We start from the raw sequence: 18,771 nt of genomic DNA on the forward strand, positions 1-18,771 counted from the left end.
CTCTCACATTTCATTGTAGGTAGGTTTCAAGTGTATGTATTTCTTTCATTTTGAATATACCTTTTATTTTCAGCAGAAAACATATATTAAATCAATATTAGAATGTAAGAAGTGGAGTTAGGGAGGGAACCAATATAAGCTTATTAACATTTGATTAAGGTTATTATAGCATCAGAAGACTCCAAAAAAGTATTATACTGTCCTTTAAAATTATGAGTTCTTGGCTGGCCAATTAGCTCAGTTAGAACACAGCCTTATAACACCAGGGTCATAGGTTCAGACCCACTTACTGGCTAGCTACCTAAAAAATAAACAAAATTATGAGTTCTCAATGAAGTGTTGCTATTTTTTTTTTCTCCCTACTATAGTAAAGTGCAGGCAAGTGTGGGCAAAACGAAATTGTGTGATGTTGCTTTGCCTCCCACAGATTTGTCACCCCTCTTCCCCTGGGTGATGGAGCTGCAAAAGATTACTCAAAGCCCATCTCTTCTGAGCAGTGAGAAGCCCCGAGTGGTTAACCTCCCAGAACTCTCAAGAGAGAGGCATTCCTTCCATTTGGGAAATTAACCACAAATTGGGTTTCTCTTCCTGCATTTATTCTCCACACCAGGAAGTTACAGGAAGAGAACATAGGTGGGATTATAGTTTAACCATATAGGCTGGTAACATTCAGTAAAACAAGTAAAGTGACATTCCATAAGGCAATTTAAATGATCCACCAACAAAAGCTTGATCATAGCAAATGTCCTTTCTCCCTACAGCAGCTTCCCAGTATCTTTACATATCAATCAGTAACTTGTCTGTCTTTGAACCAGCAACCTTGCCGTGTTAAAATTCTTTATCTTTCAACAGAGGCTATAGCCTGGGGAAAATTTCCTGGTTTTTGCAAGGTCAACATTTTATATGTACTTTTAAGAAGTTGGACTAAACCTGAAAGTACAAGAAACTAGGCCCTGTGAAATATATTTGCTTTATAGTATACTCCACAGTGTGATCTAATAATAGATCAGAATCTGATGTAAGCTGACAGTTTGTATGTCTAACAATACTGATTAGATAAGTAGAATTTGAATGCATCTGATTCTTGAAATTGTGAAATTGCATGAAAAAGGAGAACCCAGAGAGTATGTCATGAAAACCAAAGGAGGAAAGAATTTCAAGAAGACATCTTAACAACCTGCTGTCATAAAAGAATTTGAGGAATTGGTACACAACAGTACCAGATGCTTCTAAAAGATTGAAGAGGATTGGAACTGAGCAGCAAGCCGCTGAATGTAGTGATTTGGGCAGTAGTGACCTTTGAGGGAAGAGTTTCACTACAGTTGAGGGATGTAGAGACCAGAGATAGAATATTACACCTAGAAGCAGTTTTAAATAGTCGTCTGGATACCATTATTACAGATAAAGTATCTGAGGTTCAGAGAGATTAAGTGATTTGAACTAAGTCAGTAGCTCTAGACCCTTGACGATTTTGCTACCTAAGGGGCATTTGGGAATGTCTGGAGACATTTTTGATCATCACAACTAAGGGTGTGTTACTGGCACAGTAGTGTGTAGAGGCCAGAGATGCTATAAACATCCTACGATGCACAACAGTGCCCCTACACACACCCCAAAGAATTATCTGGCCCAAAATGTCAATAGTTCCAAGATAATGAGGGTCAAAAAACCTTCATCTAGGTTACCAACTGATGCTAAATCTAATCTACTTGTAAGCAAGTGGAAGTAATGGATATAGACTACTTTCAGTAGTAAGAAAGGGTGGCACTTTGATTTTTGGAGTGTTTCTTTGAAGAGGAAAATCTCGAGCATACTTTGAAGTAAAGGGAAGAAGCTGGTATAGAGTGAAAGACATTAAGGATAAATATTAGAAAGGGAACAACTGGAAAGGCAAAGCCTAGAGAAGGATGGAATCAAGCATTAGGTGCTAGGCAGCAGTCTCTGGATTTTCTTATATCAGATTAAAGTATCTTAGTCCAAGCAGTAATAAAGGGCTGTACTCCTGATATTAAGAATTTTCAGAGTAAATACATTTCTAAAATTAGAAAGTTTGACTAACAAACTTGTATTCTAAAACACATAATTTAATGGTCCAATAAAGTTATGAAGTTGATGTACAGCATCTGCAGCATATAAACTCTAAAGGAAGTTAATCTTATATAGTGTTAGGTATAGGGACTGCCCTAGGTTCAATTTCAGCCCCTTCTTCCTGCTGTTTTTATGACCTCAGGCAAGTTTCTGAATCTCTCAGTGTCTTTTCTCCATCTATAAAATAAGGGTAATAGAGAGATCCTCTTGTAAAGCCTGAAGACTGTGCCTGGCATTTAGTAAGTATTCAGTAAATGTTAGGTATTAAATGGAAGTTTCTGTGCAGTAACAGTTTTATTAATGATCCAGTGCTGGCTTTGCCTGCAGAAGATAAAGAGATAGTTGAGATATTCTGTCTAACAAATAGGACTTTTTTTTTTTTTTTTTTTTGGTCATTTGATTACATGACCTTTGGCTCCTCTAGTAAAGAGTTATGGTTATTTGACTTAAAATGGAACACTTATGGAAAAACTTAGAAATACTGGTTAAAATTATCTTGAAATGTTAAGTATGTAATAGTAAAATACACATGTGAATTTGTACCTTATCAACTATACCTTTGTCTGAACAAACTTAGGCTATGTCCATAAGCAGGAAAAAAAATAATATGTTTATCCTTCTGTTATCAACTCTAATAATGGACTTCAAATAAAACTTCTGATACTGACTTTATCTGCCCTTATCAGCTGGGATTCGTGTGTGTTTTTTTTTCTTTTCAGATCAACAGAAGCATTTAAAAAGGAAGATGATCTTGACAGTCTTATTAATGAAATATTTGAAGAGCCCAACTTTGACAAGAAACCCTTTGTAAGTCAAGTGTTACAAATGTGCAGAAATTCTTCCATTATTTCAAGACATGTTTAAAATAGTCTTAAAACTTAAAGGCACAAGTTCCTATTCATAGTCCTTTGAATTCTGAAAAATACAATTACTTAAATTATTCCATTTAAAGAATTGTAGAAGAAAGAAAATATTAGAAAATCTCAGTATGTGTTTCTCTGTTCAATTCTCAGCAAGAAAGAGAAATTAGAAAAGCTATTAGCATAAAAGTCAACAGATCAAGTTGGTTACTTGTGTTTATTTTTAATCTCTAGGGACACTTTTCTAAAAGGCCAAAACAATTTCTATTGTAGGAATGTGCTTCACATCTCAGATGCATGCCATTGCTGTAATCCCATGAACCAGTGACTAAATTGTTAATATTTTAATTTTTTAAATGTTTATGTAACTATTTTAACTTCATAAAAAGTTTATAAAATAATACAACAGCCACCATACTAAACATATCTTAATGTTTTGCCATATTTACTTCTTTGGACTTTTTTTAAAGTAAATGAAAATTAGAGATATAATTTAAGTCTTCCTCAAATCCTACCTTACTGTCTTCCTTCCCAGAGGTAACCACTATCCTTTCCATTTATACTTTTATTATGTAAGTATAGTATATAACCATAATCAATTTTAACTGCATACAGTAGCCCATTGTGTTACTCTGTCACAGTTCATTTATCCACTTCCCTGGTGATGGATGTTTAGATTATAAACAACCCAGTTGTTATTACAAATAATGCTCTATCAGATATCTTTACATATCTTCTTTTACCCATGTACAAGTATTTCTCTAGAATGTATAAACCTCGAAGAATTCCTAGGTCATAAAGTGTGCTCATTTTCAACTTTTTACCCATTGCCAAATTGTTTTCCAAAGTGACACAGCAATGTATGAGAATTTATATACTTTAATTTTTATCAGTATGGTTATGTGTGAAACATATTTCCTAGATTTAAAAGAAAGAGACCAAATAGAAGCCTATTTTATAAAGACCACAAAGATAAAAAAATCTAAGAAATAAGTATAATACTAGAGGTGTTTTCTTGTTTGTTTTTTGTTTTTTTTAAAAAGGTAAGGAAGATTAAAGCAAGACAGTGGCCTGAAAATTGCTAGGTAATGGTGGTGTTAAGGATACGGATAGGGGCCACTTATATTTTTGTCACCAGACTAAATAACTAGTATAGATTTTAAGGTGTTAAGGATATGGATGGGGGCCACTTATATTTTTGTCACCAGATCGAATGACTAGTATAGATTTTAAGATCTGAATCTCTCCAAATTTAACATTTTCAGTTCATCTGAGGAAAATAAGCTGATGTCTAGTTGATTAATATATCAGTATAGCAATATTAAGTATTGTACTCTGCAAACAATACATCATAAGTACTGAATAGTAATGCTACTTACTAATGCTAATAAATAGTAGGAAAAAACTACATGATGTTTATGTTGTTATTCATTAATTATCTGAGCAATTCATTGTTTATTAAGCACTATAGGATGCATATCTGTTTATGAGGTACAATCTCTCTAGTTTAAGGTGTGTCAGAAGAAGATAAATACTCCTGTAGCTTGGCTTTAAGATATACTAGTTTGAAATACTTAGTGAAAAAAATATGTTTCCCTTTTTTATTTATTTATTTATTTACTTTCTGGTGGCTGGCCTGTACAGGGATCTGAACCTGTGACCTTGGGGTTATAAGGCTGTGCTCTAACCAATTGAGCTACCCAGCCAGCCTCTTTTTTAGTGATTTATTATATACAGTTTTCCAGCCTTCAAGGGAGAGAACAGGTCTATGTAAAACATGTATCGTTTGAGGAAAAGAAGTGTCTGTGAATAGACAGTCCCTGCCCACATTGTCCTTAGAGACCATTATGTGCTGAAAGTACTACTTCCCCACCCCAACCCATGCTTTCCCATTCTGTTGCAATTCTGAACTCCCACACCCACACAAGAAAGCCCAGATACCAACAAGTGTCACAGTGTGCCAGCTCAAAATCAGAATCATGAGCCCGGATAGCACATGAAACATGCTCTCCAAAATGAAAAGAGATTCATGCACATTATTATTTTCAGACTTGCACCAAAAATTTTTCTAGTTCTGCTTAACATCAAATAAAAGAGTTAAGAGAAATAGTAAAATGAAATATTTTTGCCTCCATTAAATTTCCTTTCTCACTAGGTAAAATGGATGCATGTGTCTGCATGGTTTAAATGGCCTTTTCTCCATCTCACTTCCTCTTCTTGGCGGTGGTCCTAGTATGTGGTTGGTTTATGTTGTTTGGTACCATATACCGGTTAACACTTAATAAATGCTTGCTAATGATGATGATGTTGTGTAACCATGTAGGAACTACTGTATGGTTATGACTAGGTAGTTCTACATTTTCCTTAAACATCTATTGGTTGGTACCATAGCGTTTGATCAAAATTAATATTCCTGAAGTTACACAGGAGTTTGGTTAGTTTATTTTTAGTTCAGATAAGTACCATTCACAGCCTTTAAAAATGAGTCTGAGGTTTTTTCCTCCTCAATTGAATTTTTCCAGGATGAAGTTTTAAATAGCAGGTCCTTCATATTAAATCACTGAAATCTAGTATTAACTGAAGAGTTATAAAGTGACTCTAAATCTTAGCATGCTAATAATGGCAGTATATCAATTTCCTAGACTAAAAGTTAGCAGAGTAATTTGCAAATTCCTTAGGGAGTTCTACTTCCCTTTTGCCTTTAAAAGGTTTTGATCATTGTTTTTATTTCAGAAACTTAAAAATGATGCCACCAAAATTTCTATTTAAGTCATTTTAAAAATATTCTTGTTATAAAATAAAGAATATTAGTTTTCATATTACAATTCTCTGAGTTACCCTTGGCCTTTTATTATTTTGTTTTTTTAACAGAAATTAAAACCTAAATCTTCAGGTAACACATCTGTCAGAGCTTCCATTCAAGGCCTTAGTAAAAGGTAAGTTGAGCTTGCTTTGGTGAATTATACACACTAGTGAGCAAACACTATAAGTATAGTCTAGTAGATTGTGTTACCATTTAAACAACAGTGACATTGAACAACAAAGCAGTGGTTGGCCTTCAGGAGAAAGGCCAATAGCAATATCTTCAGTGTCTTATGGTCCGTGACCCCTTAGTGTAAAGGAAATTAAATGGGAGATTATTGCTATTGTAAATAATTTTCTGCCATGTTAAAAAAAAAAAGTGTGAACAGTTTCTCAAAATTAATGTTGTGTTATATTCTTCACTATTTACTTTGTCCCTTACATTATTTGGCAAACACATTTTTCTGTGACTCATTTTAACTCCTTGAGTGTTCCTGAATGTACAGGTTATATTCAAAAAAGCAGTGATCCTGGAATAAATACCTCCTCTTTGAAATAGTTGGCTTGCTAGGGAACATATATCATTTGATTACAAGAACATAGAGTCAATGAGGCCAAATTAATTTCTCATATTTCTCCTTTGTTGTAATTTTATTTTTTTCCATCTGTTGAACATGTCTAGTTGCAGTCCAGTGTACCTTGGTGGAAGCACTATTCCATGTGGGATTGGAACAAATACTTCACAGAGGTAGTATATCAGAAATATATTATACTTTTTTATTAGGTTTTTAAATTGAGGCTCTGTTGTTAAAATGTAGTTCTTGTCATCTCGGCATCAATCCATTTTATAATGAGAGGCATATTTTATTAGCCAGTCTAAGAACATTTTGTTGAAATGTTTATTATTCTTGGGAGATAGCTGTTGAAAACTGATGTTGGGTATATATTCTCTACTGTGTTGATGTCCTTTTTCTAAGCCCCACTTGAAGTGCCTGGATCCATTCAGTCCCAGAGTGATTTCCACAGGACACCAGGAGAGTGAGCTTCCTTACAGGCAATGGAAACCATTGGGTAAGGCAGATGAAGCCATGTGGCTGTGCAGTTACATGATGCCTTGCCCCCACTGACTTGGCCAAACAGTTAGTATGAGAAGCTACAGTTCTGCATTACCCAAAAAGTTCTCAAGCATAGTTGTTTGATTTTACCTGTTTACATATCTGAAAAGCAGAAACCCACCGTTCTTTGTCTCTTCCTGCCCCTTCCTATACCCACTTTCTCACTCAGTCCGTCTTTCCGGGCAGTCTTATAGTCGTGACGCCACCTACCCCAAGCCCATATTAGCCCCATACTCCCAGCACATTTCATTACCATTTTCATAATATGGGGAAACAGATTGGCTGTAAGCAAGTCTTTATACTGTTCTGCTAATTTTGATTCTATTTGTGGCAGAGGCCTATTTGCTTAGATTATTATATTTTTGTCTAGTTATTTCTAAAATATTTTTTTATTTCCTAGGGGGACTTTTTTCCTTTTTTTTCTTTTTTTTTTTTTTTTTTTTTTTTTTTTTTTTTTTTGTGGCTGGCTGGTACAGAGCTGAAACCCTGGACCATGGTGTTATCAGCACCATGCCCTAACCAACTGCACTAAGTGGACAGCCCAATTTTGTGTTAATTTTTTAAGGAAGAAAAGACGGAGTTATGTGATTACACATTAACCACAATTTTGGAGGAATCACTGTTATGTTGAATAATAGAAGCAGAAACTAAAAAGACATTGTTGGAGGGTTGTGGTGGTACCAGCTTAGATCTTAGGAAGCCTGGAAGGAAGGGCTATAGGACCAAAGTGAAATTAGGAGTCTGGAGAAGCCTTATACCGGAATGCCAGGCAGCAGACAGGCTAATATAAATCTGCTGGGGGCGCTGCCTGCTGTAAGTGCTGTAAATAAGAATTGATAGCAGTTGGATCATCGCATGTTGAGTACTGTCTATACAAAGAATTTGAGATACAAACTGCCCTTTGAGGAGAATGTAGTCTTGTTGCTGTCAGTCTCAAATTACCTGTGTCAACTCAGTGGGACTCATCTGGGTCATGTCCAGAGCCATGCCACCTCTGATCCAAGCTTCTATCAAGTCACCCGTGAACTATAACAACAGTTTCCCAGTTACCATCACTTCCATCTTCTCTAGTCTCACCTACATATAGCATTCAAGATAATATCCCTACAGTGTTATTTTAAGTGCCTCTCCCTGTACTGAAGGCAAACAGGAATTGCTGTTTGTCTCCCTTTAAGTCTAAACACGCCATCTGCTTTACCAAGTTGTTATCCTTGTTCTTTCTCTTCTCCCTTTAGTTCCTTCACGTCCAGATAAAGCCTGGGCCAGATACTCCACTCACACTACAACACTTGTCATCCTCTACTTTTCACTTACATTTTTCTGCCTCTAAGTACTTTTGTATCCATTCCCTGTCTGGAGTGACACTCTTTTCTAATGCATGTCCCCTGCTGCCTTCTTAATTTACATACTACAGATTCATTTTCTCTCTCTGTATTTGAACTTTTTTTTTTTCTTTTATTAAATTCATTGAATGTCCACCCTGTCCTAAGCCCTGGGCTAGTTTACCAAAAAAAGGTAAAACTGGACAGTAGAGGAACAGATAAAGAAGTAAATTAGTATACCCATGTTGTGAAGAGGAAAGGCTCTGGTGACATAATGGCTGTCTTCAAATCCTCACTCTGCCACCTTGTGAAGACTTGAGAAGGAATGTTATCTTCTAAAACATCTGTCTCAGCTTCTGGTCAAGATGGCGGAACAGACAGTCCCCAGCATCACTCTCTTCCACAAATCAATTTACAACTATTAAAAAGCAATGACAGCCAAGCTGGGGCCACTAGAGCTCAGGGGAAGAGGAGGAGAGACCTGTAGAGTGCATTGAAGGCAGGAGAAACTACAATGAGAGAAAGAAAGGATCATTCCCACCATTTCGAATCCCAGTGGCTTCAAGGCTGGAGCTGGTGAGTGCACAGAGCAAGAGCTGACAAAAGCCATAGCTGTACCCTTCGGATGGAGTTGCTTGGAGGTGGCAGGGGAGAAGAGGGCCTGATGGCCCTCAGGCCAGCAAGACCACTAACAGGGTTCCTGTGGACCCACATAGGAGCAAGGAGCCACAACAACTGAAAAAAAGGAGCCACTAAGAGGCCGGTGAGTCATTGCAAGGGACCAGCACATGGCCCACCCCATGGAGAGTGTTTAGAGTGTGGGGGATGGGGAAGACAGGCTACTGGGGGAACATTGGGGCACACCAAGGACAGCTGATCTGCCCTCCAGTCAGCACAGGCCCCCTCTGTGTAGACTGGCCAGGAATATAGAACTACAGGGGGAGCAGTTGAAAAGACCTTGCTGAAAAGACTCAGGTCCAGACCAGAATTTCTACGCTACCCCCGTGTACCAGATCTCATGAGTCAATCATTAAAACGTGAGCTGCACAAAAGGCTTTCTCCAGGGAATCAACAGCAAAGCAGCAATTTAGCTCAACCACAGAGCTCAAGTACTGGTCCCCGCAGGAAGTTCCTCCATTTTAGAAGTAAGCAAAGGACAACAAATTAGTTCCAGTGCAGAGTTTAAGTAGTGGAAACAGTGAATAATCCAACACAGAACTGAAAGAAAAAACAAAATACCCACAGACCGAAGACAGAGTTTGATATTAACTAGTAAAGACCTCACTTCACCAAAGAACACCTATAAAACCTAGAAGGACCAGAAGCCCCCTGGGCCCCCAAGCCATGGAGGGGGGAGAGCTGGGTGCCTCAGCTATGCCCTGACACAACCAGCCCAGCAATGACCACTGAACTGCCTCAGGAAGCAACCCAGACTCCTGAGCCAGGGCAGTGGGGGGCCTAGGGCTTTGGCCACACACCCCCAACATCTGCAACCAGTGCAGCAACCACCACCAAACCACAGCTGGAAGCCCCCTGGTCTCCCGAGCCAGGGTGGTAAGGGGCCAAGGGTTTCAGCCACACCCCCCTGACATCTGCATTCAGTCCAGCAATGACCAAGCCACCGCTGGAAGCCCCCTGGCCTCCCCTACAGGAATGAGGGGTGCCATGGGCCTCAACTACGTTGCCCCCTTTCCTGCTCCCACCCTCTTTCCTTCTCCCACCCTCTTTCCTTCCTCCACCCTCTTTCCTTCCTCCTTCCTCTCTCCCCCTCCCACCTAGATGCTCTGCAACAACATCTTAGAATGTAAAAAGAGATGGAGCCAGGGACCTGAGGCTTGGAGCCAGAGACCAACCCCTCCTCCCACTCCCAGGCATACTGCCGCTGCCATGGGGCCCACCCAGGGTTGTGGCATGGATCCGGGGACTGACCCCTCCTCCTGCAACCAGGCAAGGAGCATGGCAATAACACCACTTCCATGTGGGTGGCCCACAACAGCCACCCCAGTAGCCATGGCTGCCACAAAAGCATCTAGGCTCCACAACCACCATGCAGATGGCCCGCCATCCATTTGAGTGCATTGACACAAGGAGAGTCACCAGCGGAGACCAAAGAAAAAAAGAGGATGTCTCTCCACAAAGCCCATTCCAGAGTGTTAGAAGAAACATCTGCTCCACGATAATAGTGGGAGACCTGAACACTCCTCTCTTAGCACTGAACCGATCATCTAGGCAACAAATCAACAGACTAACCATTACCCTTTCAGAAGGGGAGAAGAAATCTAGGGTTATCAGAGGTGGGAGGGGGGAGGAAGAGGGGGATGGGAGAAATTGGATAAGGGGCATAAAGAATAAGTACTATTTGTGATAATATACATGTTAGTAATATTGATTTGATCAACATACGTCAACGTTGAACCCCAAAAGTATATATAATCAATTGTGATTCAATTAGTTAAATAATTTTTTTAATAACCGAACATCTGTCACCTATAAAAACTAAACATACTTTATGGAGATACTGTGAGTATTAAATGAAATAATATATGAAAGCCGCGCCTCTGGTACAAAAGATAGCTAACTGCTAGATACACTGGTTTGTAATTATTTTTGACTTTCTCATGTATTAGTCCTGCTTATCTCAGGACATTTGTATCAGTGTTTATTTAAAGGTGCCTTTGGATTTTCAAAATGGACTCTAAAAAAAAGACAGTACATTCTGGTTTACTTGCAAAGAGTAAATATTTCATTAAGATTTTCTTATCTATAGTATTTTTGGAGTGTACTTTGATTTAGTTCTAGCACAGAGGAGTCTTGTTCCAGATGGAATCTCAGTAGACAAAAGAGCAGCCTGTTTCTATAGCTTGAGGGTTCTATCATCTAGTGTTGGTCCATGAGGATGCCAAAATCTATCAAACTATATTCCCACGTTCTGTACAGCTACAAGAGGAGATACTGTTTGCATATACAAAGAGACTTCAAAAAGTTTGTGGAAAATAAGGAATTAAAAGATAAAAAGATAAACTCTATTTCTCAACATAAGCTCCATCAAGTTCAAGACACTTGTGTAATTTTATTTGTTTTTTATTGAAACAGAATTGATTATACATATTTTGGGGGTACAGCATTGAGTACTATAACCTTTGTACAACATGCATTGATCAAGTCAATATTATTAGCATATTCATTACTACAAATCATAATTATTCTTAATTCCCCTTACCCAATCTCTCCCCAACCCCCTCGACTCCCCCCTCCCACCTCTAGTAACCACAGATTTGTTCTTTCCTTCTGAAAGATCATTGTATTATGGGTCTTTCTTTCTTTCCTTCTTTCTTAGCACCTGCTTATGAGGGATGACGTGGTATTTTTCTTTCTGTGTCTGGCTTATTTCACTTAACATAAATTTTTTTCAAGTTTATCCATGCTGCTGCAAATGGTAGAATTTCATTTTTTTATGGCTGAGTAGTATTCCATTGTGTATATATACCACATTTTCCTTATCCAGTCATCTGTTGATGGATATTTATGTTCTTTCCATATTTTAGCTATTGTAAATGGATCTGCAGTGAACATGGGAGTGCAGGTATCCCTTCAACATGATTTCCATTCCTTCAGGTATAACCCAGAAGTGGGATTGCTGGATCATATGGTAGTTCTATCTATAGTTATTTCAGAAACCTCCATGCTATTTTCCATAATGGCTGTACTATTTTACCGTCCCATCAACAGTGTAGGAGCGTTCCCCTTTCTCCACATCCTCGCCAGCATTTGTTATTCTCAGCCTTTTTAACACTGGCCTATCTAACTGAGGTTAGATGTTATCTCAGTGTGGTTTTGATTTGCATTTCCCTGATGATTAGTGATGTTGAGCATTTTTTCATGTACTTGTTGGCCATTTGTATGTCTTCCTTTGAAAAATGTCTAATCAGTTCCTTTGTCCATTTTTTAATTGGATTAGTTGGTTTTTTTACTGTGAAGTAGTTTGAGTTCCATATGTATTCTGGATATTAATCCCTTGTTGAATGTGTAGTTTGCAAATATTTTTTCCCATTCCGCAGGTTGTCTTTCCACTGTTGATTGTTTCCTTTACTGTGCAGAAGCTTTTTAGTTTGATATAATCCCATTGTTTATTTTTTTGTTGCTTGTGCTTTTGGGGTCTTATTCATAAAGTTCAAGATATGTTTGTAAGTGATGACACCAGCCATTTAGTCCATCCTCAACGAACTGAGGGTCCTGTGAATTTAACCAAGTCAGTACAGTCTTTTTTACATTACTAAGTGAAGAAAAATGGGTGCCCTTTAAAGATTTTTTTAACATAAGGAGACAAAAAGTCAGAAGGAGCCAAACCAGGACTGTAAGGTGGATGCCTAATGATTTACCATTAAAACTCTCACAAAATTGCCCTTGTTTAGTGAGAGGAATGAGCAGGATCATTGCTGTGGTAGAGAAGGACTCTGGCGAAGCTTTCCCAGATGTTTTTCTGCTCATGTTTTGGTTAACTTTCTCAAAACAGTCTTATAATAAGCTGGTGTTATTGTTCTTTGACCCTCCGGAAAGTCAACAGGCAAAATGCCTTGAACATCCCAAAAAACTGTTGCCATGACTTTTGCTTTTAACTGGTCCACCTTTGCTTTGACTGGACCACTTCCACCTCTTGGTAGCCATGACTTTGATTATGATTTTTCTTCAGGATCGTACTGGTAAAGTCATGTTTCATCTCCTGTTACAAATCTTTGAAGAAATGCTTCGGGATCCAAGGCTGGCCGGTTAGTTCAATTGGTTAGATTACAGGGTTGATAACTCCAAGGTCAAAGGTTAGGATCCCCATACCAGCAAGCTACCCAAAGGGGAAAAAAGAAATGCTTCAGGATCTGATCCCACTTGTTTAAAATTCCATTGAAAGTTCTGCTCTTGTCTTCAGCTGATATGGGTACAACAGTTTGAGCACCCATCAAGCAAAAAGTTTGCTCAACTTTAATTTTTCAGTCAGAATTGTGTAAGCTGAACCAGTTGACATGTTTATGGTGTTGGTATTGTTTCTGGTGTTGATCAGCAATCCTCTTCAATTAGGGCACAGACAAGATTAATTTTTTCCTAGCAAACTGATGTGGATGGTCTGCCATTGTGGGCTTCATATTCAACATCATCTCATCCCTTCTTAAAACGAATTACCGATTTGTAAACTGCTGATTTCTTTGGGTCATTGTCCCCATAAGCTTTTCATAAAGCATCAGGGATTTCACCATTCTTCCACCCAAGTTTCACCATATATTTGATGTTTGTTTTTACTTCAGTTTTATCAGAATTCATGTTGCTCTGATAAGGGCTCTTTTCAAACTGATGTCTTATACTTCTTAGTGCCTTAAATCCTATTAAATCTTAAATTCTAGTGCCTTAGATCCTATTCAGACATGTTATATAAGTTAGTATGAATTTATTTTGGTGCAAAAATTTGAAATCCGTGCATTGTTTTTAAATGATATGCATTTTCAACAAACTTTTTGAAGACCCCTCATGTGTACACAGGTAAATGTTTTTATTCACAAATCTTTGATCAACTGCCCATTTCATGACACAGAATCTGCACCCATAGAAACATAAACACATACATATTCATGTGCATATAAAACATTTTATGTGTGCATCAGATGAAGTGGAGTAGAATGGACAGAGGAGGAATGGAGTGGAATGGAATAGAAATTAGAATAGAGTAGAAAAGAAATGAGTACATCATGTGGTGAGGTTAAGTATTGTTTTTTATAAAACTTTTTTTCAGTCATACGTGTAAGTTAGGTCATGATGTAAAATGTATTTCTGTGGGTTACAGTCAATAAAATTTGTAAGCCATTGGAAGAAGAAAACATTTTATGTGCGAAGTACTTTTTACTATCCAGAGCACTTTTTATATAAACATGTTGGTTTACCTGCTCCACAGGAAAAAAACCAAGATGCAGATAAAGCAAGAATTTTTAACTCCATTTTATAAATGAGGAAATTGAGGTACTGGTGTTAATTTCATCAAACATATTAACCACCTGCCAAGTACTAGAGATTAAGTAAACAAATTGTGGTGAACAAATAAATGGACACTTGCCTGCCTTCAGTGAGTTTTCAGTCTAGATGAGGAGATAGACTTTAAACATAATGCCATAAATAAATACTTAATTTCCATTTAATATGTGGTGTGAAGGGAAAGAACAGGATACTATAAGCATAGATAATAGGTACCCTAACTAATATGAAGGGTCAGAGAATGCTTCCATAATCAGGTGATATTTAATCAAACCACAATATGAAAAATAAGGAGTTAAGCAGAGAGAGGACCACTGGAGCCAGAGGCAAACCATGTTAGAAGATCCCTGAGATGGGAAGGAGCTTGGGGTGTTGGGACAGAGAGCAGCTGGGTGGGCTAGAGCGTAGTGAGTAGGGGAAAAGAGTGGTTCCTGATGGGGCTGAAGAGATAGTTGAGAGACATTTGGTTTGGGGTCCTGTTGTCCTTTGGAGGATTTTAGAAAAATATGTCCTATATGCATTGGATGCCACTGGGTTTTTATTAGCAGATAGGGGTGACATAATCAGATTTGTTTTTCTAAAAAAGTCATTTTGTCTGCTGTATGGAAAATGCCTTGGAAGTTGGAGGGGAAAGACAAGAGGGGATACAGGAAGACCAGTCAGCATCCAGTAGCCAAGAGTGGTCCGGGAAAGAGGTTATGGTAGCTGTGACCTGAGTGGTGGCATTGGCTATAGGGAAAAAGTGTCAAAAAACTGGCTTTTGAGAATATAGAATTGACTGAATTCAATGATTAAATGGCTATGGTAGGTAAGAGAGAAAGTTGTCAAGAATGAATTCCAGGTAATGTGTTTTTCCCAAGATCACATCAGTAATTACAAAGCAAGGACTCAAATTGGTAACTTGATTCCTAATCCATTACACTTTCTACTATACCAGAAAGGGAAGAATCTTAGCTGCGTGTGCTATTGCAGCTGCTGTTATTTTCAAACTATCCAAACATCAGGACTTCCTTAGTCCCACTGTGTAGATCTCATAGGATTTAACTGAGACTCATAGAGTCTGGGCAGAAGACTATACAGGGCTGTATTTTGGACATTAACACCATAAAAATCTTTAACATAGTCCATTCTTTGTATTAGCTGGACAGAAGAACAAAGGTGTTGCTGATATCTTCATATGTGTACTCCCTCCACATTTTAGAAGACCTGACAATCTCTTTCATTGGAATCATGACTTTATATTAGATATGTTTTTTATATATAGTTATGGAAGAAAAATATATTTAATCCCTGAAAATAAGCACTGGTTTACATGCCCAGGACATAAAGGAAATTACATCTATTCTTCCTATTCGTTTTGTTTGATTTCTGGATGAAGCTCTGGTTTGGGGGTAATGCTAAGTGATTTTAGAGTGTAAAGATTTGATGAGTCTTTTACCGAGTTGGTGGAAAGGAGAAAGAATAATAGTAGGAAGCATGGTGGCATTATAAGTGGCATAGGTAAAACTAAGGCATTATTTTCAAGCCAGTCGAATTTTACTGTCTTAATTATTTTTTAAACTACTTGCAAGACTGGATTATTCCATAGACTGGTACTGATTATGATCTAAGAGAGTGAATCGTAGCAGTGGAATGATTTCTTAGCTGCAGGTTAGTTTTATTTTTCTCAAAGGACGGTGTTTGTAGGAAAATGTGGTAGTGTGAATAGATTTGAATAAACTACTAAATTTTAAATTAAATTAAAAAGCTGTATTTAACATGGTTGAGATTTTACACTTCAAATGTCAGGAAATTCTAAATTATAGTTCCCACAACAGCAATAATTCAGCCAAATTGCGCATATGTATTAAGGCATTAAAGTTAACACTCTGTGCAATCATGTAATAAACTACATATCCATAAGAAAGGCAGTTATGGTAGCTTTGGGAACCATCATTTTGCATTTCCTGACTTGTACATTCAAAATCTGAGTTCAAATATGTACAAATGTAATTGTGTTGAATTTCCATATGTACAAATACAACTTCATAAATTGCTGACAGTTTGAAAGAAAATGTAGAATTGCTTATGAAACATATAGATTTTAAATATTCATTGTTATGATTAATAATATTTTTAGAAATATAAAGCATTTATTCTCAAAGAAACTTTCAGGTCAAAAAATATTTGCAATTTTGAGGTTGACATATCTGAATTTTAGAGGGAAATAAGTGAAAAAACCTAATAAAAGGTTTGTTTTATTTTATTACTTTTTTATTGCAGAAGTATTATATATTTATTGAAAAAAAAAAGCAAAATTGAAAAAGTGTTAATGCCAAGATTTTTTCAAAAAGTTTATAGCAATTCACATACTCACCAGAAATGTATAACAGTGCTAATTTTTGAGAACTTAATTGGTTAAAAAATATATCTCATGGTTGCTTTAAATTTCAATTCTTTATACAATACTTTAACTTTTTAACAAACACTGTGTGCCAGGTACTGTTATAACTACTTTACAATATTAACTCATTAGGTCCTCATAATAATTCTTTGAGGTATATAGGTACCCTTGTCCCCATTTTACAGATAGGGAGACTGAGTTACAGAGAAGTTAAGGTATTTGGCTACAGTTACACAGCCAGTAAGTAGGGAATCAGCATTTGAACCCAGACGTGTGTCCAGAGTCTGTGCTCTTAACTACTGTTCTTTGCTGCCTATACCAGTGGGAATATTTTTTTTTCTCTTTGTCATTAGTAAGCACTTTTTTTTATAGTGTAAGTATTTAACCATGTGTTGAAAATGTTTTCTTCCACTCTATTACTGGTCATTTCACTTTTTTTTTTTTCTGAGATCCTAAAAACTTTTCTTATTTTCTTTTAACTTTTAGATGATCAAATGTGTCTATGTTAATTCTGTTTTTTGAACACTTCAAACAGTGGAAGAGGTATTTTTCTTTAAAGTAAACCAGGGGCCGGCCCGTGGCTCACTCGGGAGAGTGCGATGCTGATAACACCAAGGCCACGGGTTCAGATCCTATATGGGGATGGCCAGTTCACTCACTGGCTGAGCGTGGTGCTGACAACACCAAGCCAAGGGTTAAGATCCCCTCACCAGTCATCTTTTAAAAGAAAATAAAATAAAATAAAGTAAATCAGAATTATACAAATCAAATTGTTTGCAGTGGCAGTTAATAATTCTTTTATAATTATGTTATCATTTTACTCCTAAAGTTACTGTGTAGTATATACATAATTATTTTTTAAAATTGCGTGTCATTCCAATAACTCAGATATCCATTGATTACCTAATGGATGCTAAGTATCATTCTAGCAGTTCTGCCCTTTCTCTCCAGTGTTACCAGAGTTTCGCTCTTCACTGATCTTTGCCATCAGTATGCAAGCATGCTCTTTTTCCTCTCTTCTTAAACACTTCCTTTTCTTAAACCCCCTTCCTTTACCTGCTACCACTCCATTTAAACAAAGGACACAGATACACATCAGTGAAGCCTAATACAGACCACCCTATTTTAAAGTACAACCCATTCCCCTACTCGGTACTACCAATTTTCTTTACCCTACTCATTATTTCATTCAAAGCACTTTTCACCTTCTAACATACTATATAATTTAGTTACGAGTACTGTTTATTTCTTTTTTCGCTAGAATCTAAGCTCCATGAAGACAGAATCTCACTAGCATGTAGGAGGCTCTCAGTAAATATTTTTTTAAGTGGATGAGAATGCAGTATGCCAAGTAGTGGGGAAACAGAAATATGTAAGATATTGTCCCAGCATTTAAGTAGCTTATGAGAGAGACAGATTCATTTCAGTGTAATGTGGCACATTCTTTGATAGAGGTATCCTTGAAAATTTCAGTAGAAAAGGAAGTACTTTTGGCTTAAATGAACATCTCCCTCAGATACAATTTGAAAACCATTGAATTCAAAGATCTACAAATCCATTTTGTTTCTTTTATATCTGTATAATGTACATGTATGCATTTATGTATCAATGTACAAGATCTCAGTAAAATAGGGTAGGTGGGTTTTTGCAAACATTTAACCTGAAAGTTTAGTTATATAAACAGTCCTTTAAACATTTATAATCAGATTAATCTGTACTTTTCTGTCTTTTCAGTAATATGTGGTATATCCTATGAATAAATCACCATATTTTCATCTTTAAACACACCAGTAATTTTTAATATACAGTTCTTTTTCTCTGAACAGAGCGTGTGACCATCTGCGTTGTATAGCCTGTGATTTCTTGGTAGTAAGCTACGATGACTACATGTGGGACAAATCATGTGATTATCTGTTCTTCAGGTATGTTGCTAAAGAACTTCACTTTGTGAAAAATGTACCACGTTATAAACATGTATTTGAACTATACATTCACATTTTCAAATAAAAATTGAGTTCTAAAAATTAATAAATTGCATATATTATGCATTTTTAGCCCCCCAAACTAATGCCTAAACAAAGACTATTTTCAGATACAAATTATCAGAATATTTTGCAGCACTTTTCAGTAGCATAAAGAAAAGGGTGAGAGACTTTCTTTCACACATTTTCTGGCAGCCGTTCTCAGGT

At 37.0% G+C, this 18,771-nt stretch overlaps 1 protein-coding gene across 3 annotated transcripts in view; it reads left to right on the forward strand.

Moving 5' to 3' along the window:
- The window catches only part of LOC103586951 (chromosome unknown open reading frame, human C8orf37), a 30,970-nt gene that overhangs the window by 3,036 nt on the left and 9,163 nt on the right, over positions 1 to 18,771 (forward strand). For 2 of the 3 annotated variants that reach the window (XM_008568317.1, XM_008568310.1), the window contains exons 2-5: positions 2,808 to 2,895; positions 5,820 to 5,884; positions 6,433 to 6,498; positions 18,409 to 18,504. In XM_008568317.1, coding sequence (XP_008566539.1) covers positions 2,808 to 2,895; positions 5,820 to 5,884; positions 6,433 to 6,498; positions 18,409 to 18,504 — 315 coding nt within the window. The remainder of the gene's footprint in view (positions 1 to 2,807; positions 2,896 to 5,819; positions 5,885 to 6,432; positions 6,499 to 18,408; positions 18,505 to 18,771) is intronic. The other variant, XM_008568325.1, reaches the window with a different exon arrangement.

This window comes from Galeopterus variegatus, unplaced genomic scaffold (genome assembly GCF_000696425.1).
Source record: "Galeopterus variegatus unplaced genomic scaffold, G_variegatus-3.0.2 Scaffold23, whole genome shotgun sequence".
NCBI lineage: Eukaryota > Metazoa > Chordata > Mammalia > Dermoptera > Cynocephalidae > Galeopterus > Galeopterus variegatus.